This window comes from Contarinia nasturtii, unplaced genomic scaffold, assembly GCF_009176525.2.
Source record: "Contarinia nasturtii isolate CC-2019 unplaced genomic scaffold, AAFC_CNas_1.1 Cnas_scaffold_810, whole genome shotgun sequence".
Lineage (NCBI taxonomy): Eukaryota > Metazoa > Arthropoda > Insecta > Diptera > Cecidomyiidae > Contarinia > Contarinia nasturtii.
Genome location: NW_022198157.1, coordinates 2,591,314 through 2,614,679, shown reverse-complemented (window position 1 = coordinate 2,614,679; position 23,366 = coordinate 2,591,314). Strand labels below are relative to the sequence as shown.

The window sequence follows — 23,366 nt, the reverse complement described above, 5'->3', positions numbered from 1 at the left end:
GCGTGGATATTTTGGTGAACAAACGTATAAATACTGATTGTCACAGAATGATCAAGTATTGTATTTTCATAGCAAAATATTTTTCCGCAAAATGAAGTTTCTCATTCAAGCTCTTTTTTTGGTCGTCATTTTTACATGTGACGTAAGTGAAATTTTGGTTTTTCTTCAAGAATTGAAATAAATTATCAAATATTTTTGGAATTTTGTTATACCAAATAAATCGATCAATTGTACAATAGCAATTAGATTAAATATTGTCGTTGGATGATTCTTAATCCATTGATTTCAAAAAAATTTTTAAATTTCAATTTTTTTGTGATTATAAAATCAGATTCAGTCGGCGAAGGTGTTTGAAAGTTTATGTACCGACCATTCCCAAGTCTCATTTGCCTATGAACGAGTTAAAACTATTTTGAATCACTTGTCGAAAGATAATCAGGTAGTTAAAGATGTGCTGGCTTCGGTTGAAGCTGAATGGGGGCCAGTCGTAGATAATATTGCCGCATTTTCTGAGAGATGTCATACTTGTGCCCAGCTTTACGACAAAGATGTGCAGAAGTATCAGAAAAAGGCTTCAGCTGACAAAAAAATCGCACCGATATTCAAAAAAGCCGTGAACGAATATTTAAGCGACTTTAGAGACATGACAACTCAATTGGATGTATATACAACACCGATGATAAATAATTTCCTAGCACCAATCATAAATGAAGACGATGCAAGTGAAATATTCAAATATTTACAAGATAAGTTAAGCGATTTGATGGAGATTTTTCAACATGTGCACAATCAATCGGATGTGTTAATTGAGCATACACGCTGCGAACATTCCAGCAAATTTGATTCGGATCTTCAATATGTCCTTAAAAATAAAAAACTTAGACCCAAAACACCGTGTACCCACTGAGCAAATTTGCCAAAATCATAAAAATCTACATCATACATATGGGTTTTTACGTTTTCAAAAGGGGCACGACTATCCTCAGCTGAATACAATGTTGTAACGATTTTTGATTAAATAAAATAAATGCTGTACAAAAATAAAATGTTTTCTTTACGATTAAATTTATTTTATTAAGAAAAATAGTAAAATTTATTAAATTACGTAATGAACCGTTTTTGTTTCTCGAATATATGTAGTCACACATGCTGATAACATTTCACATCGGTAAAACTACCGACAAGTGATATTTTTGTGTCATGAACTGATACATCAAATGGAATTTTTATCGCTAAAATTACAAAGGTGTCATTAAGTTGATGATTTCGATTATGAAACCAAGTCTTGTCACAACAATTATCTAAATCCAATCTCTTGCATTTGAAATATGAAGCGAAATGAAATTGTTCCGGTTGATAAAATTTAGTTTCATTTAGTATTTTCATTGAAAACTATGGAAGAAAGAACTGATGTGCAGGCACCATACGTACCAAAATAATCTCATTAAGTTCTTTTTTTATCAATTCTATTTGGTAAATGTAATTTTCCACACTATCCGGCATATTCAGCAGTGATTTTACCACATTTAAAGCACATTTTCTTGCTTTTAGCGTTAGTACCACATTTACCCTTGTTATTCTCTATATATGGTCACATGACGTTTATCAAATTGATTATGATGACTTAAACGAATCGACACCAGAAACTGAAAAATTGGTTAATAACAACGAAATCCAGATTTTTCGAAAATATTTGAAATTTCGTACATTGTCATTTGGTCCGGATTTTGGTAAAATCTGCAAAATCCATTCAATCAAAGAGAAAAGTTAAACTTTGTTCATAAATTTTAGGACTTTGTGCTGAATTTTTGAAGAAACAAGCAGAAGATCTGAATCTTGAAGTGTCGCTAATTCATCCGGTGAATGGAAAAAATCCTGTTGTTGTAATGACATGGAAAGGTTCACAGACTAATTTGCCATCGATCATGTTGAATTCGCATCAAAATTATCACACCAAAATATTTTTTTTATTTGAAATTTCATTATCACACCAGACATGACACTTCACTCTATCAACCAAAATCGCTCAAAATCTAATGGTTCCTATTCCTCGGCACCTCCAATCATCCTGTGAAGTCAGATTTTGAATTGCTTTTCTTGTTTGAAAGTTATCGTATTATCAAATTTTTGCGTACAGGGTACAGGGTACGTGTTAATTTTTCGACCGATTCCAATACTTTACCTTACACACTAGGTGTGTGCGGAAAAGTAATAATCGACAAATAATCGGAAACATCCCGTGTTCTCTCGTTGTGCCTTTCAAATAGCACAATCGCAGTAGTCTGCACCTTTGCGTATTCAATGATGATACTGTTCACTTGTATTCAGACGTACAACTAATGTCGCACACATATACATACAAAGCTACACTCTCACATCTTTATACATATACGCAAAGGTGCAGACTTCTGCGTCCGTGCCATTTCAAAGGCACATAGAGAAAACACGGGATATAATGAAAATGAAAGTTGAATAACTAGAAAAACCTATTGATGATGATGATGATTTTTCTTTTAAATCTTTTCATTCACTTTTTTCAATTTTAAGTGTTCCATTGCACAATTGCTGTGATTTCAAAATCACAAATATGAAAAAAAAAAGATTTCAACAATGACAAACTGCAATATTATTTGGTTTATTCCCTAGAAAAAACCTCATTGTCAGTTCAAATGTAGTTTGTTCGTAAAGTATTTACACAAAAAAAAATATTTTCATTTAAAAATGACATGTGAATGTGATGATGTATATTTTTTCCGCAGAAACTTGAAGACAAGGTGAAAAACATCAATATACAAGAGGTAACACGGGCCGAATGCTTAAATCTATCAAGCAATTTTACAAATGAGCACATTGTTGTTTTCGATAATTTTGATGATGAATGTTTCGAGGCGATAAAAAACACACAAGCATTGTAAATAATTGGGCATCAATTGGCAAACATATTTACAAAGAATGAATGAATGAATTCCATATGATTTTGGTTTTACAGTATCTTTGGACCAGACAATATATTGAACTAACTGGTCAGTTGAGCTGACAGTACGCTAGCCAGCTAAATGGACCAAAACATAGAAGTTATTGTTATAATGAACAATGACTACTATTAAAACAAGAAAAGTGATTCATCATTAAAACAATAACGTCTATTGTTTTAGCCCATTTAGCTGGCTAACGTACTGTCAGCTCAACTGACCAGTTAGTTCAATATATTGTCTGTTTTGGACCTCAATGCATCATAACATATCTAACGGATAACATAACTATACCTAATATCAACAAACCTATTTTGAATTTGGCAATGCGTGGCTTAATTGTATGCCTATTGTTGATGTTCGAGAAAAGGTGAGAATTTGTGTATATATTAAAATGTGATCACTATATAATGGACATTTTCAGACAAGATTGGAAAAACTGATAACATACATGAGTGGCCAATGCATGGTTTCATTGAACAACACTGTTACACACTTGATAATAGATATAATAATATACGAGGTAAATTCATTCAATGTTAGTCGTTCAATTACCGTACTTAATGCATATTTTTCAAATTATTTAGGATGCCAAAAACTACAAAGCTACATTTTATTGTATAGTTGCAGATGAATTATTTAAACAGTTGGATGAGTTCATTGAATATGCACAGTCTTTAAATGTGGACTTTAATGCTGTTGCATCCGATGGTGAAAAATTTATCAATTTGATGATGGTGATTCATCAATTTGAAGCAAAAAAGTTCCATTGGGATTTTGATTTTGAAAAATATCAATACGTGCCGAATCAAATTTTTTTGCAGCTCTCAAATATCATCGTAGAACAATCTAAAAATAAAAATGTAAAAATTCTAGCAATTGCATTGATGACAAATAATATCGCACTTGTACATACACAAAAAGAGGTGTAGTATACTTATATTTTACAAAATGTGCACAAAATATGTAGTGATTTTTTGACAAATATTAGAATAAAAGTGTTAAATATGGACATAAATTGTGCCTATGTGAGTGCACAAAATATACACCAAATTTTGAAAAATTTCTCACAAAATGTGTTTAATATGGGCATAAATTGTGCATACTCTTGTATGCAAGCAAATGGTTAGTTGGGATACACAGTGATTAAATATTCATCTGTGAGTAAACTCGTTATCGTTTATTATCTATCAGCCAACGATAATTTGCAAGTTAATGAAATTAAGGAAATCGAAAAACTGTGCAAAAATAGATATGAACAAGGATCAAATAACATCAAATTTACCAAGATTTTCATGGACAATGTAACACAAAAAATAAGGATCAATTATTCCGGTATCTGGGCACTCTTTTATACCCAAGCCTTAATTAATGGTAATGTAAATACACAGAATTGTGATTATGGTGCGCCTAGGGACAGAGCAGTACTAGAATAATCATTTTTGTTTAAAGTAATTATATGTTGTGAGTAGTAATCCATATTAATCCATAGTAATACACACTTATACGTAAATTCTAACAGCAGTGCAATGACGTTTCATGTGTACGTTGTGTATTAAATTTGTTAGGAATAAAGCGTTCGTCGTATATTGCGGATTGAAACAATTTATTCGATATTTATTAAATTAAATTCGTTATTTTCCATTTTTTAACAATAAAATATCTCATCCAAAATATACTGCGATCGCTTAATGCCTAGCAAATGTCATACACAACGTACACATGAAACGTCATTGCACTGCTGTTAGAATTTACACAAGTGTGTATTACTACGGATTAATATGGATTACTACTCACAACATAGAATTACTTTAAACAAAAATTATTATTCTAGTACTGCTCTGCCCCTAGTGGTGCACACAACATTATAATTGGATTGAAAAAGATGTCCATCGTGATTGCATCAAAAGTTCCATTACAATTTCACGAAATCGAACTACATGATCCAGTGCCGTCACAAAAAACACAACCAGAAAAACCAAAACGTAAAAGTAACGGATATCCCACTAGTAGTAGTAGCGATATAAGCGGAAAAACAACAAACAAAAAAGCTAAAAATGCAGTTGTAAGAATTTTGTTTAAAAATTAAATTTTATTTACAAGGATACATCACTATGGGTTGCGCCTGTTGAGCAAAACGGCATATGCCATTCAGGGACCGGTTCGCGCATATTTCTATGCCTTAATACGCTAGATAGCATAGATATACCAAGCATAGCCGCAAACGCAACCGACGCATCGCCGTTCACTCTATATGAACAATACAACGAACATATATGCGGGCGACCGTGCATTGAGAGACGTACGCATACAATATAGCTCGAATCGAATGGCGACGGGTGCGTTGCGGCTTGCGTCCCCACTATGCTTAGCATAGCTATCAGGCATAGAAATATGCGCGAACCGGTCCCTGATTTTTTTTCGCTACAGCCTTTGGTAGTTTTCATACTAGGAGGCATTTCGACGAATTTTAAAAACAACTTGCCGATTATTTTTTTCACCTGAAAATTCGTATTGGGGGGTTTTTTGGTACGAGAAAGCCGAATCTGGCCTTTGTTTTGCGATAAAATCACGTTAAAATACACTTTCCGTACAAAAATTCACTTTTTTTTGACAAAAATTCATCATTCTGTACTAATAATGCCACATATATTCAAAGTTTATAGGTTTTTTGTCTCTAGAAACATTTTTAGAGTAAAAATAACGCAATTACATCTTGTATTTATAGCCATTTGAATGTTCATCATAGCTTGAATATCGAGAATTCCATAGCAATCAAGAGAAAATGAACGAATCATCAAAACGTATTCACAAAACGATTTAAATTCGTAGGAAAATTACCTTTTCAAACTGTCAATACTGTTCCACAATCTCCAGATGACCGGAATGATGATTGATGTTATTGTATGCAAATCACAAAGTGCCCATATTAAACGAGTCAGTCAAGCACATCAAAAAACAAAAAAAGACAAAGTCGAACAAAACCATCAATTTCGTCACATGGAAGGTGTATGTTAAATTAAATAATGAGCGCCTATTTTGATGTACGTTTGGCAATCGACGCTGATGGTGACTGGTTTGAACAAACGGTAATCAATTTGAAATGTTGAAGTAAATTTTCTCAAGCATGAATAAATTGGATTGAAAATCAAAAAATAGATTGAAAGCTGGGCGAAAGAAGCAGGTAAAAATGTTACCCTGCAAATAATACGAGGCATGAAACCATCATGGACATCGGTTGATAGCTCAAATTCATATTGGACGGCATTTAAAAATGCCACTGATACAATGTAACACATTTTATGGAATGAACACGTTTAAATTGTTTATCTAGAAACTAACACGAATTCATTTCAATTTTCAGGCAATTGAACGTTACACTGGCTGTATTTCAGGCGGGTACAGATAGCAAATATATTCGGAATGTAATTATTTTAAATCATTTTTTTATATCCATTTCTTACGATGTTTCATTTAAATTTTAAGCAAGGTATTCCAGTGTTGGGATTTTCGCCACTCATGAACACGATGAATACATCAATGCAGATAACTATTTGAAAGGCATTGGAATCTATGAAAGAATCATTGAAGCAATCGTAAATGTGTGACGATAAGAAGATAATTTAAAGTTTATTACGATTTCATGTGGTGAACGTGATCCCAACAATCTTCGCTTCCACTCACCAGTAAACCTTTGAATATTTTTGACGCCGATTTTCGATTTTTTTCATCGAAAACATCGAAAATCGGCGTTTGACATTTAAAGGTTTACTGGTCAGACGAAAAAGAAAGATATCAAAATTCCAATACACTAATCAGACATTATATTGAGATATTTTCAGCCAGATGAATCAGCTCACGCAACTGACGTCAGGCGCTGAAATGTAGCGACAACAATGGAAGTGATTTTTATAGTTCTAAAAACACTTTCATTCTCACAAAAAACATAACAATCACTTCTATTGTTTTCACTCCATTTCAGCTGACTTGCTGACGATAGCAGCCTGAGCTAATTCAGCTGGCTGAAAATATTCCAATATAATGTCTGACACTGATTGAAATATGTCAAATCACGAATTGCGCAGTAATTTTTATATATGTGTTCTACTCTTCGCTAAAAAGTTTTACTGTTCAAATTGCTATTTATGTGCGATTATGCTTATCAAATGATAGTAATTATATAATTAATTTGAGAGGTAAAAACTCAATGTTAATTAACATCTCAAGTTATAAATTGTACAATAAAATTCTGACTTTCATAACTGTGTTTTGAATAATGGTTAATTTGGCAAATAAAACAGCAACATTACCAAGATAAAACTTTATTAATTTCGTTCTCGTTCGACTGAAGAATTGTATAATTTCAAGATATAAAGCTTAATCATTCCAAAGCATAATCAGTGTGAAATATGGAGCCTAAATTGAATGCGCAAGTGCACAAACGCGTGCGCAAATTTCTTTTGATATCAATTCCAATCATTTGGTAAGAATATATATTCAAAATTAATAACTGAAATAAGTTTGCAGTGTAGTGTGTTTGTATTTACAGTGTTATAATAGCTCTTGGTGTTGGTGTTTATTTTTACACTAATAATGAATCTTCGCACACCGAGGACCCAGATGCTTTGAATGATTTAACACCAGCCACAGCCAAATGGGTTCAAAATAAAGAAATTCAACTGTTCCGGAGATACTTAAGATTTAAAACTATATCTCTTGAAACTGATTTCGGTAATTAGCTTTGAATAAAAAAAATTTCTTTTTTTAAATAGAACCAATAAGAATTTCGTCGTCAAATTTTCGGCGAAAAATCTCTTGATTTCAGAACCATGTATGGATTTTTTGAAAAAACAAGCCGATAGTTTGGGTTTTGAAGTAACGATCTACTATCCTGTGAATAAACAAAATCCAGTACTTGTAATGACATGGAAGGGATCTGACCCAGATTTGCCATCTATAATGTTGAACTCACACATGGATGTAGTTCCAGTGGCCGAGGAGTATTGGGAACACCCGCCTTTTGCCGCAAAAATGGATGAATATGGAAACATTTATGCTCGTGGCTCTCAAGACATGAAATCTGTTGGAATGCAATACTTGGCAGCAGCCCGAGCGCTACAGCTTAAAGGAATAACTCAGCCGAAAAGGACGATCCACCTGACTTACATGCCGGATGAAGAAGTAGGTGGTTATCTCGGCATGGGCCCATTCGTTGCAAGTGATGCATTCAAAAAAATGAATGTTGGCTTTACATTAGACGAAGGTTTTAATATTGAACAATGTTTGAAATGAATATGCGGAGTAATATTTATTTATTTTTACGTAGGTTATCCATCGACAACTGATCACTTGGAAGTATTCAATAGGGAAAAACCGTCTTGCAAAATTACTGTTGTTGCACACGGCCACTCTGGTCATGGGTCACAACTTTTTGATGACACTGCTGCCGTTAAATTGAACTATGTAGTCAATAAGTTTATGGAGCTTCGTCGAAATGAAACTGCAAAATGGAAGGAAGAGAAATATCCATATGGTAATGTGACTTCCATTAATTTAACGATATTGAACGGTGGGCTCAAATCAAATGTAGTACCACCAGAAATGGAGGCTGTCTTTGATGTAAGGTTGTCCATTGATACCGATTGGGATGAATTCGAACGAATGGTTATTATTTCTCTCTTATAAACTTTTGTTATGTCAACTATATTACTGTTATTTAATAGATTAAAAGTTGGGAGAAAGAGGCAGGCAAAAACGTAACAATTGATATACAAAAATCCCCCAAAACACCGGACACAGTTATAGATCATTCGAATGGGTATTGGATGCAATTCAAAAAAGCTACCGATGAACTGTAACTGCTCTTTTAATTTTTGAGAAAATAGTTTTTCATCTTAAAGACGATTTTTCGAATTTAATTTTTAGCCATCTGAATGTCACTCCAGGGGTTTTTGCCGCGAGCACGGATAGCAAATTCATTCGTAAAGTAAGTAATAACATTGATGAATTTGTAATTTTTTTTTAAATTTCTGTTTTGATTATTTTAAGGCGCACATTCCAGCCTTGGGTTTTTCACCACTTTTAAACACACCACCAAAATTACATGAACATAATGAGTACATCAATGCTGAAACTTACTTAAAAGGAATTGAGATATACTCTAAAATTATCGAAAAAGTTGCAAACTTCTAATGAATTAACTGCATAGCAACGTAAACGAACATCCAAATACATGGGACTTATTTCGTTTTTATCATTTTCAAATATATGTCATAAAGAATCTATTTTTGTACACAGCAAATGTCGTGACTCAATTTTGTTGTAGGTAAATCAATAGTTATAATAAGTATGGTAGAGTTTGAAGTTTGTTGATGTTGCTTCATTAGTTGTTGTGTTATTTTTATGAATATATAAAAAGTTCAACTAGATCAATCTATTACTATTATCCGTTGTTTATCACAGTGTCATCACTCAAGAGTGTTATAAGTGATAAATTATATTTTTTCGTCAACATGAATTTCCTGCATGTCAACATTATAACAACCATTTCGACTAACATCTTTTTTGTGTTTTACAAATATTATGGCTAGGAAAATATATTAAACCATATGCCGTGACTACTGGTATCATGAAAAAGCGATAATACGAAAACATTCAACAAATATTTGTTATTTTCTAACAATTGAACCGCCATCAACGAAGAAATGTAATTTCCAATGAACATAAATTACGAAGCAATATTTTATCAAATAGATCACGCAAGGTTTCAATTAAGTTTTTAATTAATTAAACCTCAAAAGTACTTCATTGAATTTACTTGCAAACAATAAGTCCAACTACTCTAGTGGATTAATTCAACACGAATCTAGTATAAAGACATCTTTTTCAATGCTTTGAGGCCGGCGCCCCACAAACTATAGTTTAAAAAATAAATTAAAAAAGCACACTTTCTTGTTATCTATGGGTTTTTATGTTCAAATGTATACTATTATATAGAAATATGTACAACTGCATAAATTCGTCTGTGGCATGATTTTTTCATTTCCTTTTGTGCGGACTTCCTGCGATTAAGTGTACATATTACAAGATATGTCTTATTCACTGCCACAAATGAGACATTTTGGTCGTATATATGATGATTCATCATTGATGAATAAGACGTGAATATTGTATGAACGAATACATAAAAGCCTTGTTATATGAGACACATGAAATCAAGTCAGATGACGATTTTTTTCAAACTGTATACAGTGATAAGTTTTGAACGAATTTTGGATACAACAAGAAACCACTTAAGATCAATGAGTTTTATGAACTTTTGACTCATGGAACCATACAAATTTGCTATTTTAGTGAGTCTAATGGATGCTACCTTACGTGTCTACCAATAGGTTTCTGGAATTTAATTTCAACTCTTTAAAGACATCAACATGTTTGTATCAATAACTTATATACTTGCTATCAATGCACGTCAACCGTATACGTACTTTTGGCGTACATCTTACATAATAATAAAACAAAGGAATGCATTGTTCGTTCATTTTTATAATAAAAATATTTCGATATTTTCGTATCATTCACATACTTGTACATGTTTGTCAAATGGAAAGTACATATATTCTTCCGTAAAGGTTAAAATTCTCTCAAAAAAGCATTGATATCGCCAACACTCAATACACAACACTCTGTGTACAAATGTGTACGTTTTCACGAGATTTAATTCAAGAGCATGTGATGTATAAGGTAAACTACAAATTGAGAATGTATTTTTTTAAAGCCGGTATTTAGCATGTGAATGTCAAAAGTTTAAATGAATTCTATTCATTGATACAGTCATTTCTGTGATACATGACATCAGAACTATCTAATTGAATAGTTAGTCATATGAATCTGTTCAAACTCAATAAAATGTATTCGTCGAGTTAGCTATTTTTCAGTCTAGATTCTTCGTTGCAAGAATAGAGTATACATTTTTTAAAAGTTTATTTTCTATATTTTATTGTTACTAATCTGAAATAAAAATGGGAACCGTTAACAATCCAGTAAGCATATATGCACATATAAAAAATTGGTGCTATAATATATCTCATTTTTTTCTTAAATACTGCTAGGAAGTGCCGTTTTTATACTCGATTCCAGGAAGTCTTCACCACGGCAGCAAAATTGAAATTGCTGGTCAAATGCTTGACAGTGAAAGGTTTATTTTTTAAAATATGTGAAAAATACACACATTTTAATGCGTCCGCAATTTTCATGTTAGATTCCGTGTGGACCTTAAAACCGGTTCCCATGTTCCAGATAACGTCGACGATAATACCGATGATGATGTGAATTTTCATCTGAGCGTACGTCCACTCTATGGAATTTCTCGAAATCATATGACCGAAGATGGATGGGGGGAAGAGGAACACGACGATGAATGTCCTATTGCACATGGTGCAGAGTTTAAAATGGTTATTTTGGTTGAAGAGGACAAGTTCAAAGTTAGTCATTTATTAATATTTGAATATTTCCACTTAAGTGAATCACGCCCATTTTTATAATTTGAAAATAGGTTGTCATAAATGATTTGGATTTCTGTGATTTTCAACATCGTATGCCATTATCATTGGCAAAATTCCTTTACATCAATGGCGAGGTTAAAATTCATTATATCAAAATTGAAAATGTAGCTTAAACAATTCACCCTCACCGCGTAAGTGAATCACATGCTGTTTTTGTCATTTTCAATGATTGAAGCAATTATAATTTGAATTTGCCTTTTTGATATATCATTATCATGTTTATGTTTTTATATTTGGCAGTTATATCGTCCATAACTGTCAACCAATTTGATGATTCAGATAATTCGATCGAACATTTTATTTATTATAATCAATAGGTGTCTAAAACGTGCCACATCAAGCATCAATGTGTGCAAACATTAACTGTTGACATCTATTATTTGTTATTCGAAATAAAACAGGACGGAAAAACTTTCAATCATACGGACTTGATGTAAAAAATGAATAAAAAATAAAGCGAATGCCTCATCAGTTTATCAATAATAAACAAATTGTATAATTTCATTCTGAATTCCTTGGAACTGATATAAACTTTGATTGAAATGATCTAGGGGGATTCCGCGCTCTTAAATATGAATAAATATGAACAAATTCGGGGGATTTCAACAAATTCAAGAGATGTTAACACAACTTTACGTTTTTTGGGAGATATTTTGAGATTTTCTGAACTGCAATACCGACAATGTTGAACTTGACAAGAACAGGGAATGAAGAAGTGGTGAATTATTATGACAGCTTCTATATATTAAAAAATATATTGATTTGTTCTGATTAACTATTTGTTCAATCTCTTTTATACTTTGTTCATTCAAATTACTTAATGACGCTCTATCGATTGCACAGACAGCCAAAATATCTTTAATAATTTTTGGAATTTTATATTCGTAGAAGTTTTGATACTCACGCCAGAACCGTTCCATTGCAAATGGCACATTTCAATTTTGCTTCGTAATGCAAAAACTTACACACATGTAACAAACAACTACCATGACAGCTTAGAAGCTGTCCCAATAATTCACCTATTATAAATAGGTCTGCAGCGCCAAAAATTCACCACCATTCATTATTATCTCATATTCACCCATATTCTAAAAATGTCAAAATATTCGACAAAATTTGAAGTATCCTACATGGTGGGTATCGGTGAATACTTACGGATATTGTCAGATACGGTGAGATATTTGAATTTTTATGAGATTTTTTTTTTTTTTTTTTTTTTTCGAATCAGGGAGGTTCGAAAAACTCATTGTGTACGCTTAATAGTGTTTTACAATAAACCTGATTTGTACTGTGATCTAACTTAGTCAGTACTATAGTAGTTTCAGAATTAGAAAGCGCGAGATATATGGTATGAAGTCTCGCTGCATTTCTTGTAGAATTTTATTATTGTTTCAAGCTTGTGCTTTATAATCTCATTAGCTTGAGTGACTTCCTTTCCGAAATAAATATTTCGTATTCTAGCGAAGGCACTACATTCACATAGAAAATGTTTCGCTGTTTCTCTTGATCTACCACACATGTCGCAGTCTGGGTCATCTCTTATTCCCAACTTTGCCAAGTGGTCATTTAGTTTACAATGACCTGTGATCAGACCTATGACAATGCGTGTGTTTTGCTTATTCATTTCTAGAATCTGGTCCGTGACCTTTGGGTTTATAACTCTTAGGAAGCATTTGGTATGCTCGCCTATTCTAGTTGCATTCCAAGATTCTATTGTTTGTTTAGTCAGGAATCTTTCGTTTTCTTTCCTGATTAGCTTTCTGTCGATTGCCAGCATTGGTTCTGGTCCTTCGACATTTTCAGTTGCCGCATATTTGGCAATATGAGATTTTAAGAATGAAGTTAAATTTTGGTACATAAATACGCGCGGAATCCCCCTAGGAAATGATAGTATACATAAAAAATAGTATTCATTTCATGTAGTGTTGAAAATGCATAGTTAATTTATTTATTCTTAATCATTGAGTGTCGAAACAGTTTATTTCTACATCTTCCATAGTTTCTACCTGCTTAAATTCAAATCATTTATACATCGATTCATCAAGCACTACTTCGGAATAAATCGGCAGCGTATTAGTAATGCTGATGTTCGTCCAATTCATTTTTTCTGATAAAGCGTTTGGTTTCACATTCTCATATTCTGCAAAAAAACAATGATAACAACTCTCAACCACGAAAAGATTGAATGTTGATTGATCCCGACAATACATACGCAACAGTGAGCAGATGTATATTCAAATATAAAATAGCATACGATGAATGAAGTCATTATTATTTGATTATGAGTGTATATTTCAGAGTCTGCAGTGAGATATACACATGTGTTCTATTTCTTTACACAGCTATGAGACGTCGCCTTAAGGCTGGTCGTTTTTAATCATATTTGACATTTTGTTTATCACATACCATTGTTATGGTTGTAATTTATGAACCTCAAAATTGACGTTTTAAAGTGTGCGTTACACAGTGTGACTGTACAAAAAATTTCAAATTATGATATGAAATCAAAAATTTCTCAAAAACAAAAATGGCCAGCCTAACTGATTCACAATGTATTCTGAATAGAAAAAAATATATGCTCATATTTTCGGTCACAGTAGAGAGTGAATAAAGTTAGTCCACAATTACTTCGCTCAAATAAGAGAAGACGAAAAATCAGACAAACCGATATCCAGAAATGAGATCGATTTCTGCTAATTATCCAGTAAGTATTTAGTATATCCAGAATGTATTCATTTTGATACTTTTATTGTATTTCAATTGATGATGAAATTCGACTATCATACATATATTTACTAGTGAATGATTTTTTTAAGATTATTTCTGATGGAATTCGACATTATCTCTAATTAATAAATCTCTGTTACTCCCATGAAAATTCACATTTGAGTTTAGCTTTTATTTGAACACTCTTTTAATAAAGCCAATTTTTGATTGGATTTAAACACTTCCAGGAAGTGCCATTGTTGTACTCGATTCCGGGAGACCTTCAACACAACAGCAAGATTGAAATCATTGGTCAAATGCTTCACAGAAACAGGTTTAATTATTTTTATCTTTTTGTGATTCCTGACAAAAATACATGAATGCGTTTCGTCTTAAATTTTATAATAGATTTCGCGTAGACCTTAAAACTGGATCTAAAGTTCCTGTTGGCATCCATGATGATACCAATGATGATGTAATTTTTCACCTAAGCATACGTCCTTTCTGCATACAATGATTTTTAGATAGGATATAGCTTGCGGATCTCCGCAAGATCTGGATCTCGCCGTGCGTCATAGCCGCATGCCGTATGATACATTCACGCGCATGCTGTACACATACGTTCTTCATTTCTTTGAGACGAACGCAATCCATTCGCGCGCCGATGTATTGTATGTTTTTAGCGCATGCGCGAATGTGAAAAAGAGAAACGCAAAACGAAAGAGTGTGTACGAGTGTGTCGTAATTTAAAATAATAAATTTATTCGATTCATTTTTATTTTTATTTATTGACGAATTGAAATTTATTATCATTCCGGGACAGAATTTATAAACACTAGACCAAAGCCAACTATGAATTGTGTGCTAACACTTCGTTTAAGGAAAATCTACGTATTTTATAATATACGAAATAAGCCGGGAATTGACTTCGATTGCATGTTTCTCAAAGCACTTTTGATTGGCGTATGCACATTCCAGAAAATCAAAGACGCGCCGGTTGAAGATGGCATTGTGGCACTCATAAAAGGTAAAGTAGATTGATTGAAACTAAATTCATTTGAGCTAAACTCATTTTATTTCAAAATCATGCATTGTATTTCGTTCCATAAAAATAAAAATGAATCGAATAAATGTTATTTTTCTTAAGTCTCACTTTTCATTAGCTGACGTATTTTGTCTGCGTGCGAACTACAATGAGTGTATGTTGTTATGAGTGTATGTTGTTCAAACAACGACAAATGCTATTGTATGCTTCTTCGTTATTTAAAATAACGACACACTCATACACACTCTTTCGTTTTGCGTTTCTCTTTTTCACATTCGCGCATGCGCTAAAAACATACAATACATCGGCGCGCGAATGGATTGCGTTCGTCTCAAAGAAATGAAGAACGTATGTGTACAGCATGCGCGTGAATGTATCATACGGCATGCGGCAATGACGCACGGCGAGATCCAGATCTTGCGGAGATCCGCAAGCTATATCCTATCTAAAAATCATTGTATGCCTTTCTGCAATGAAATTGTTCGAAACCATATGACTCAAGGTAGATGGGGGCACGAAGAACGTGAAGGTGGATGTCCGATTCAATATGGTTCACAATTTAATATGCTGATTCTCATTGAAGATGACAAATTCAAGGTTAGCTAACTAAATTTTTGAATTATATCTCAAATCAAGTAAATCACATTCATGTTACAATTTAAAAATAGGTTACCATAAATAATTTGCAGTTTTGTGAATTCAAACATCGCCTTCGATTGTCATTGGCAAAATTCCTTTACATCAGTGGCGAAGTGAAAATTCATTTTATCAAAATTCGAAATGATTCATATGATGATACTAGATCCGCTCGAACCATTTAGTAAGTATTTCGTGAAAGCTGTGTATGTCTTCGGAACATACAATGTTGTTTACTATTTATCTATATCAGCTATTGCTATAGGGATGTATCATATATCCCTATATCATATATGAATAGCTGCTATTTAACGCATCTCTTCGCTCGGTCGCTATGTATACTCGACATATCAATGGCTTCATTGTTTTGAAATGATTTAAAATGTTAAACATTTCAAACAATGAGAGCATTGTTATGTCCAGCATAAACAGTGTCCGAGTGAAGAGATGCGCTATATAGCAGCTATTTATATATCCCCATAGCAATAGCTAACATAGATAGCTAGCTAGAAACATTGCTTCGGAATGATATATAGTCCTATGACTCATAGGTATAAAATGTATATACTATCATAATATGATTTTGTATGTAATTGTTTTACTGTTTTTTTCACAATTTCATTCCAAAATATGTTGAAGGCCTCTTAAATGTATTTACCGAAGAACGTAGTTTACATAGAAAAACGACTATTAATGGTAGAGAATTTAATATTGTCAAAATCGGAAAAAAGGTCACAATTTTTTCCATCAATTTTTTTTAACATGAAATCTTGTATTCAATCTGTGTCTCATATGATTACTAAAAATAACAAAACACTGAACAATTTCGAGTATTGTGTTAATAAATTTTTATCAGAAAAATGGTCTGCTTTTCATTAGTTCTTTCAATCACGTCATTTAAGGCATTTTTATTATCGATTGTAATATTAACTATTAAATCTATCTATCTAAAACTATTTAAAAATCATGACGAAAACATTGGCCGCTTTGTTTAAGTATACAATAGAAAAATATAATACAATAACTAATGCAAATATTGTTCTTTTAACACTGAACGAAGAAATCTGATCCACATGCAATTTTGAATCATGAATGTTAGCTGAATTTGTGTTTATACAATGTTTCATTTGATATGATAGCAGATTTTCATTTTTGTTGTGGTTCCTAATCATAATTGTGGTGTTTTTGTGACAAAAAAATCTTTTGTGGAATGTTTTTTTCGTATTCAGATTATGTTTTAAAACAAACATACAGATACCTACACTTCATAAAAAGATTTTTTTTTACATTAAATATCGGGTTTTTTGTTAACTATCACATTTTAATGACATTATTATAAACTATCAAGATGATAGTAATAAAAAGGCAATATTGGTGATTTTGAATTCTGTTCATTGTAGATTGTGCATGTATTGAGGTGTGTTCATGAAAAAAAAGAACACAAGAACAAAACGGTGTTAATTTGAATTTGATTTTTACACGTAAAAAGCAAAAATCACCTAATAGAAGCAGAAGTTCTGATTTCATGTAACCATGTGTTGTCTGAGCAAGTACCAGGTTTCCGCCACCAGTAATTGACATCTGGATACCAATGAGGAATATCCATAATAGCCGCATCGTGTAATCTTTCGCACAATGTACAGAAAAAGCGTATGGGCTCCTTTACAATTTTACCGGTGCCTTTCCATTGGAAATATGCATTATATAGTTCATCTTTTTCGTCCAATTCATGCAAATAGGCGGCCAAATCAGCCGGAGATTTGAAATCGTCAACGTGAATAAATGAATAATATGGTGCAATTTTTTCGTAAGTTTCTCTTGGTGGCCCCATAACAATTGGTAAAACGCGTCGCGAAAGTGCATTGACAAAAAATTTTTCCGTAATATAATCCTTGCAGTTTGAATTTTCAAACGCCAAATAAAACTTGTAATCCTCGTCAAGCATTCTAAAGCATTGTAAGGCGTCTTCACGCGGACAACTCAAAGGCCCACACTTTCCATAGATATCGACCTGTATAACAAAATCATATAAAAAAATGTGAGCACTGCCAGACGGTAGCAAACGGCGATTTTTCACACCAACAATTTTTTTCTTACCGAAATAAATTTTTGTAATTCCATCACATATTCTAAACGACCATTTTTATCATCACAATTCGAAACGAACCATGCCACCTGTCTCGTTTTGTTCGTAGCGTAGTTTCGGTCTTGCTCTTTTTGCCACACAGTATCATCGTTATATACCCATCGTCGATAAGGCGATGGAATTGTACTGTCAGATCTAACGGGACAAAAAATATTGAAGTTTCGATTTTTTTATTGATTCAATAATTGGTAAACCTGTATGATATGGTCCAATTGATGGTGACATATTCCGGTATAACCCGCGAATGTGGTGGTGATTCGCTGTAGTACAAAGCGAAAATTTGTTGTGGATTACGCTGATACTCGGCACGCGTATGATCATGTTGGCCGTTGAATAAAACTAAGTCAGCCATTTCTCTCTCTGAAGGGCTTGTTGTAATAAAACACCGTTGAACGGCACAATTTTCTAATTGGAACGTTCTGATGCCTTTTAATACTTTGAACCATTCGGGAAGATGGTACACAAAAATCGATTTATATCCCATATTTTTTAAAATGTGAGTTGTTGGCGGCGCTGGTCTGACCGGGTACATTTTTTTAATCCTGAAAAAATCATTAAATTATTATAAAGAATTGCAAAACGCATGGTGTAACGGTCATCCGCTCTTTTTATTACCAATAAAGAATGCAAACAATCACTACGACCATCATGAGATATTTAAAATACTGGTTTCGACGTATGCACCGAGCAAAGCTAGTTATATTATTCCACATTTTATCCGATAAATAATGACAAAGAGTAATTAATAACTATTTAAAAATGTATCGATAACTGTATATAAAAATGGCTTCACATGCGGAACAATCGATTTAAAATACTGATGTGAAAACACGTTGTAATTGGTTTGCACTTCTAACAACACACACAGACAAGTGTTTATATAGTTTATTTCTCACTTTTTCACTTCCTCTCATTTGCGCAATTATTTCGATAGAGCATCATTGTCACTCGCACAAATTATTTAATTTGTCACTTTTTTGCTGTCATATTTTGAGCGAGGGTGATAATAACACTTTGTGATATGTTTTAATCGTCCACTTCTAATAAAATAAACGATACAAAATAAAATCTTCAACAAAACAAAACGAATGTATCTGCTCTACATCACAACCATGTGTACACTAATGTTTGGAACATACCCGGTATCATACATTTCAATAATTACGTAAGCAATGTATATACGAGTTTGTATGTATGCGTGAACCATCTACGTCTTATTGTTACCAATGTCAAAGCCAAAAACTGTTGTCTCATCAGCTCGTGTTGTCTCACTCATGCCCACGCGCATCGTATGTTTTTTTTTTGGTTTGTATTGGCCTTGAATAGGTCACGCATACATTCAAACTCATCACTTTTTTATAGGAGTGTGAGTCATTAGAATGTTAGACGAATTTCAATGTACGAATTATTCTGACTGACAAGAACTTGGTTCGTCTCATTGTTCGGCAGATTTCTCTTTCAATATAATTGTTCCAACATTCATTGCTTGACACATACAAATGTATATTGTCTTGAGTTATTAAAACATGGATTGGTACTGCTCTCTTTGAAAACGTTATTGCAGAAATTTAAAATCGTGAAATTTTAATTTAGAAAAAAAGGTTCATCGTAATAAATGAACAATGTGCCATAAACTTTCACAATAGTATGTGCATAAAAAATGTCTTATCGTATGCATTTTTATCACTCGGCACATTTTTTAAATTTGAATTAGGAACAGTTGTAGCAAACAAAAGAGAAGATTAAGGCTAAATTAATTTACACACCTATTATTATTGACGTAAACATTCAAATGAATAAAAAAAATGGTCCTATCGCACAAATCTTTTTCGAACAATCTACTAAATCATCTGTTTTCCAAAGTTAGCATTCAATTTACAGTTCACTGTACGAAATTTGATTAAATATTTAACCGAAATATTTACGGTTAGAATTTCCATATGTGCAATATTTTCTATCAACTGAGCATTGTTTCTTGCTTCAAAATATTTTTCACATAAATCACTTTCATTGTAAACGCGCACCAGAGCAAACGTGAAAGAAAAACTTTGCAATTGAAATAAGAAATTAATTTGGAATATTTAATATGGAGTCAATCGTAAAGCAAAATGGTAATAGTAGCGAGTCAAAAGTGGCGTTGATAACTGGAATAACAGGACAAGTATGTGATTTTAATTGAACCGAGCACCAAACACACGACTACCCGGCGTTATTTCTAACTAGCCTGTGCGAACTCTCATAACACATAGAATTTTCATAATACATCGGAATAACCGTTCGGCGAAGGCGTCGGTTCGGAAAAAATATAGTACCATATAAGGGCAGAACGATTTTATTTTTGTTTAAAGAATAATAATTTAACTGAGTAATTGAAATTGCTTATAAAAATGTCCAGAAGTGTTGAAGTCATTTGTTCTGCCGATATGCGAAACCCATACAATTTCTGAGTCACACATCTGTGCGATGAATTTTTGTTTCTATTTGAATTCTTCTGATTTAAGTTCGAAGCTGGAAATACCGTCACATGGATCTATCCACTTAGATGAAACCATTCAAAGTGTGTATGAGATGAATTATGGTAAATTTTAATTTTGTGATATTTAATGAGCCTGAATTTGGTATATTGCACTCGAAAAATCGAAATTTCTCAAAATTTGTCTGAATTCACATGGTTTCATCGAAGCAGATCCATCTGACGGTATTCCCCGGATAAAGTAAACCATATTTTTTTTGCCATTACATTTGCATGAACATACGCAGTGAGAGCTATTTTTCGTATCCATGTGTGATTGTTTAACTTTATTGTTTACGTTTAAAACAAACGTTCTTTATTGTTGTCGTTTTATTGCTTTAATTTATGAGATTCATGTATAAATGAAATCAAATAGTACCATAATATGTACAGCGTTTGAATATGGATAGGGTGTTCGTGCCATATAAAGTAATTACCGCGATCATTATCAGTTAAGAAATGAAATATTTCCTGTACGTTCTTCTAACACATGCCGCGAATATTTTTTTTATAATCAAAGATTTATTTTTTCTTATCTGTACCAAACCCATTATTTAACATTATTTCGTAGAAGATTTTATTTGGTTTTAACGTATAATTTAATCTTTTTCATCAATTCCATCCTAATCTTCAAAGTTTTCTTCATTTTTCGTTGTGGTAAAATGATCCATGAACAAATTTGAATACACTTTGATCAAGTACAATGATAATATTGAATTTGATTTTTGATATTAAAATGAGCGATACAGATTAACATGATAAAGAAGCCGAATTTATGCTTATTTGTAGGATGGTTCGTATTTGGCCGAATTTCTGTTGAATAAGGGTTATACTGTTCATGGCATAATACGACGATCATCTTCATTTAATACCGGTCGCATAGCGCACTTGTATGCCGATCCGAGTAGCCATCAAGGCGGAAAGATGACGTTGCATTATGGTGATATGACTGATAGCAGCAGTTTGGTCAAAGTGATAGCGGCGGCTCGTCCAACCGAAATATACAACTTGGCTGCCCAAAGTCATGTAAAGGTGTCATTTGAACTCAGTGAGTACACCGCCGAAGTTGATGCCGTTGGAACGTATCGTTTGCTTGATGCAATTCGCACGTGTGGACTAGAGAAACAGGTGAAATTTTATCAAGCCAGCACCTCCGAGCTGTATGGAAAAGTGGCTGAAACACCTCAAACCGAAAAAACTCCATTTTATCCCCGATCGCCTTATGGTATCCTTTTCAATTTCATTGCCTGTGATTGAAGTTGAGCGTTAGTTTTTAATTAAATTGGATTATTTTCAGCTTGTGCCAAAATCTGTGCCTATTGGGTAAGAAAAATTGACTGATGTGAAAAATCACCGTTGGCAGCATTGCGGATACCAAACTCACTACAGTCATTATTTTTATGTTTTTTTTCTTCAAATTTTTTATATAGGTTGTGATTAACTATCGCGAAGCATACCAAATGTTTGCGTGTAACGGAATTTTATTTAATCATGAGTCACCACGACGCGGTGAAAATTTTGTAACCCGGAAAATAACACGTTCGATTGCCAAAATATTTTTGAATCAAATGGATTGCTTTGAATTGGGAAATTTGGACTCGAAACGTGATTGGGTAATTTATTATTCTAAATATAATTTGCGATCAATTATACTACATTCAGTTTGTTTCGTCTGGCTCATCAGTAATTGACGTCATTGATTGAAAAGTAATTTACATTTATTCGATTTGCTTTATTCAAGGGGCATGCAAAAGACTATGTCGAGGCGATGTGGTTGATGCTACAGCAAAAAGAACCGCAAGATTTCGTTGTGGCTACTGGCGAAACGCATAGTGTACGCGAATTTGTAGAAACTGCATTTGATGTAATTGGCCGTAAGATTGTGTGGCGAGGAGAAGGCGTTAATGAACTAGGTATTGAGGCCGGCACGGACATCGTACGCGTTAAAATCAATCCGAAATATTTTCGACCGACTGAAGTTGATCTTTTGCTTGGAGATCCATCAAAAGCACAACGTGAATTGGGTTGGAAACGAAAAGTATCATTTTTACAACTGGTTGAAGACATGATCAGTTCAGATATAAAATTGATGCGAACCAACCCTCACGCATAATGACGATTTGTTAAATTTTCTGAAGATTTTTGAAAGTGTTGACATCGGACAGGATGACTTAAGGAAGCAAATATCCCAATCTTGTGTTATATTTTTTTTTTAATTTTAAACGGTCTTTCAATCTGTGTTGCTGAATAACAATTTTATGTATTACGTCAAAAAATTGAAATTCTAAATGATTAAGGTAAAAACGACTCATATGTTTGCTGTACAACGTTTGCATACATCTGTGTTCTAAATATAGTTTCCAAATAACAGCACTCTCAATTTATGCACTATATCGATGCCGCAATAATAATTGAACCAAATATTGACAAAACAGCATTGATTCAAGATTTATTTAGGTGTTCATCTAAATTTTATAAAGTGCATTGACTTAACTAATGTTATATTTTGTGCCTCTTATTCTGAAAATGTTCTACTTATATGAATTTAATAATAATAAAATTATTTTATGATATCGAATTTCGTGTAATTCATAAAAGAAAACAAATCCATCTGAAATTTTTTCAGTATTTTAAAATACTTAGATACCTTAGAATTCTAAGGGTCCTTCTAACACACTTTTTAATAGATGTATTATTGTAGGTGCGAATTTAATTTGTAAAATTGACTTTGAAAAAACAAAAAAAAAAAAAATTTGTCAGAAGGGAGATTCGAACTCCCGCCCAC

At 32.9% G+C, this 23,366-nt stretch overlaps 6 protein-coding genes and 1 non-coding gene across 8 annotated transcripts in view; 5 read left to right on the top strand and 2 right to left on the bottom strand.

Moving 5' to 3' along the window:
• The first annotated feature begins 39 nt into the window (after nt 1-39).
• LOC116342074 lies at nt 40-1,046 on the top strand. Its single transcript, XM_031769565.1, has 2 exons — nt 40-142; nt 332-1,046. The coding sequence occupies exons 1-2, from the start codon at nt 92-94 to the stop codon at nt 905-907; spliced, it is 627 nt and encodes a 208-aa protein (XP_031625425.1). The 5' UTR covers nt 40-91; the 3' UTR covers nt 908-1,046.
• Nucleotides 1,047-7,333: 6,287 nt separating this feature from the next.
• On the top strand, nt 7,334-9,929 carry LOC116341944 (aminoacylase-1A-like). The gene is made up of 7 exons (XM_031769376.1): nt 7,334-7,455; nt 7,522-7,703; nt 7,798-8,235; nt 8,299-8,636; nt 8,696-8,826; nt 8,898-8,958; nt 9,021-9,929. The coding sequence occupies exons 1-7, from the start codon at nt 7,382-7,384 to the stop codon at nt 9,162-9,164; spliced, it is 1,368 nt and encodes a 455-aa protein (XP_031625236.1). The 5' UTR covers nt 7,334-7,381; the 3' UTR covers nt 9,165-9,929.
• A 967-nt stretch (nt 9,930-10,896) lies between these two features.
• Nucleotides 10,897-12,023, top strand: LOC116342044 (galectin-9-like). Of its 2 annotated transcripts, none has more exons than XM_031769519.1 (5): nt 10,897-11,014; nt 11,084-11,169; nt 11,233-11,455; nt 11,527-11,667; nt 11,777-12,023. In XM_031769519.1, the coding sequence occupies exons 1-4, from the start codon at nt 10,994-10,996 to the stop codon at nt 11,647-11,649; spliced, it is 453 nt and encodes a 150-aa protein (XP_031625379.1). In that variant the 5' UTR covers nt 10,897-10,993; the 3' UTR covers nt 11,650-11,667; nt 11,777-12,023. The 2 variants fall into 2 exon arrangements, with proteins under 2 accessions (XP_031625379.1, XP_031625378.1); XM_031769518.1 differs by having other exon boundaries at nt 10,899-11,014; nt 11,854-12,023.
• A 1,930-nt stretch (nt 12,024-13,953) lies between these two features.
• LOC116341886 (galectin-7-like) lies at nt 13,954-16,778 on the top strand. Its single transcript, XM_031769222.1, has 5 exons — nt 13,954-14,240; nt 14,491-14,576; nt 14,651-14,741; nt 15,750-15,884; nt 15,956-16,778. Exons 1-5 carry the CDS (start codon nt 14,214-14,216, stop codon nt 16,106-16,108), a joined length of 492 nt encoding a protein of 163 aa, XP_031625082.1. The 5' UTR covers nt 13,954-14,213; the 3' UTR covers nt 16,109-16,778.
• A 14-nt stretch (nt 16,779-16,792) lies between these two features.
• LOC116341884 (glycoprotein 3-alpha-L-fucosyltransferase A-like) lies at nt 16,793-19,198 on the bottom strand. The gene is made up of 5 exons (XM_031769219.1): nt 18,685-19,198; nt 18,264-18,611; nt 18,021-18,204; nt 17,423-17,934; nt 16,793-17,310 (listed from the first exon to the last, which is right to left on the bottom strand). Exons 1-5 carry the CDS (start codon nt 18,780-18,782, stop codon nt 17,238-17,240), a joined length of 1,215 nt encoding a protein of 404 aa, XP_031625079.1. The 5' UTR covers nt 18,783-19,198; the 3' UTR covers nt 16,793-17,237.
• Nucleotides 19,199-20,059: 861 nt separating this feature from the next.
• Nucleotides 20,060-23,159, top strand: LOC116341885 (GDP-mannose 4,6 dehydratase-like). The gene is made up of 5 exons (XM_031769221.1): nt 20,060-20,230; nt 21,371-21,806; nt 21,879-21,904; nt 22,012-22,194; nt 22,323-23,159. The coding sequence occupies exons 1-5, from the start codon at nt 20,156-20,158 to the stop codon at nt 22,692-22,694; spliced, it is 1,092 nt and encodes a 363-aa protein (XP_031625081.1). The 5' UTR covers nt 20,060-20,155; the 3' UTR covers nt 22,695-23,159.
• A 176-nt stretch (nt 23,160-23,335) lies between these two features.
• Trnas-cga overlaps nt 23,336-23,366 on the bottom strand; it is a 77-nt gene continuing 46 nt past the window's right edge. The window contains exon 1 of the tRNA in view: nt 23,336-23,366. This exon is cut by the window's right edge and continues 46 nt beyond it. This is a non-coding gene — a tRNA (tRNA-Ser).

Coding starts and splice junctions, on each gene's coding strand:
- LOC116342074 (XM_031769565.1), top strand. CDS start 92: ATGAAGTTTCTCATTCAAGCTCTTTTTTTGGTCGTCATTTTTACATGT. Junction 143..331: donor TCGTCATTTTTACATGTGAC/GTAAGTGAAATT, acceptor TTATAAAATCAG/ATTCAGTCGGCGAAGGTGTT.
- LOC116341944 (XM_031769376.1), top strand. CDS start 7,382: ATGGAGCCTAAATTGAATGCGCAAGTGCACAAACGCGTGCGCAAATTT. Junction 7,456..7,521: donor ATATCAATTCCAATCATTTG/GTAAGAATATAT, acceptor TTGTATTTACAG/TGTTATAATAGCTCTTGGTG. Junction 7,704..7,797: donor ATCTCTTGAAACTGATTTCG/GTAATTAGCTTT, acceptor TCTTGATTTCAG/AACCATGTATGGATTTTTTG.
- LOC116342044 (XM_031769519.1), top strand. CDS start 10,994: ATGGGAACCGTTAACAATCCA. Junction 11,015..11,083: donor TGGGAACCGTTAACAATCCA/GTAAGCATATAT, acceptor AAATACTGCTAG/GAAGTGCCGTTTTTATACTC. Junction 11,170..11,232: donor CAAATGCTTGACAGTGAAAG/GTTTATTTTTTA, acceptor TTTTCATGTTAG/ATTCCGTGTGGACCTTAAAA.
- LOC116341886 (XM_031769222.1), top strand. CDS start 14,214: ATGAGATCGATTTCTGCTAATTATCCA. Junction 14,742..15,749: donor TTTTTCACCTAAGCATACGT/CCTTTCTGCATA, acceptor AATCATTGTATG/CCTTTCTGCAATGAAATTGT. Junction 15,885..15,955: donor TTGAAGATGACAAATTCAAG/GTTAGCTAACTA, acceptor ATTTAAAAATAG/GTTACCATAAATAATTTGCA.
- LOC116341884 (XM_031769219.1), bottom strand. CDS start 18,782: ATGTGGAATAATATAACTAGCTTTGCTCGGTGCATACGTCGAAACCAG. Junction 18,612..18,684: donor ATTGTTTGCATTCTTTATTG/GTAATAAAAAGA, acceptor TGATTTTTTCAG/GATTAAAAAAATGTACCCGG. Junction 17,935..18,020: donor AATTACAAAAATTTATTTCG/GTAAGAAAAAAA, acceptor TTTGTTATACAG/GTCGATATCTATGGAAAGTG.
- LOC116341885 (XM_031769221.1), top strand. CDS start 20,156: ATGGAGTCAATCGTAAAGCAAAATGGTAATAGTAGCGAGTCAAAAGTG. Junction 21,905..22,011: donor CCAAAATCTGTGCCTATTGG/GTAAGAAAAATT, acceptor TTTTTTATATAG/GTTGTGATTAACTATCGCGA. Junction 22,195..22,322: donor TGGACTCGAAACGTGATTGG/GTAATTTATTAT, acceptor GCTTTATTCAAG/GGGCATGCAAAAGACTATGT.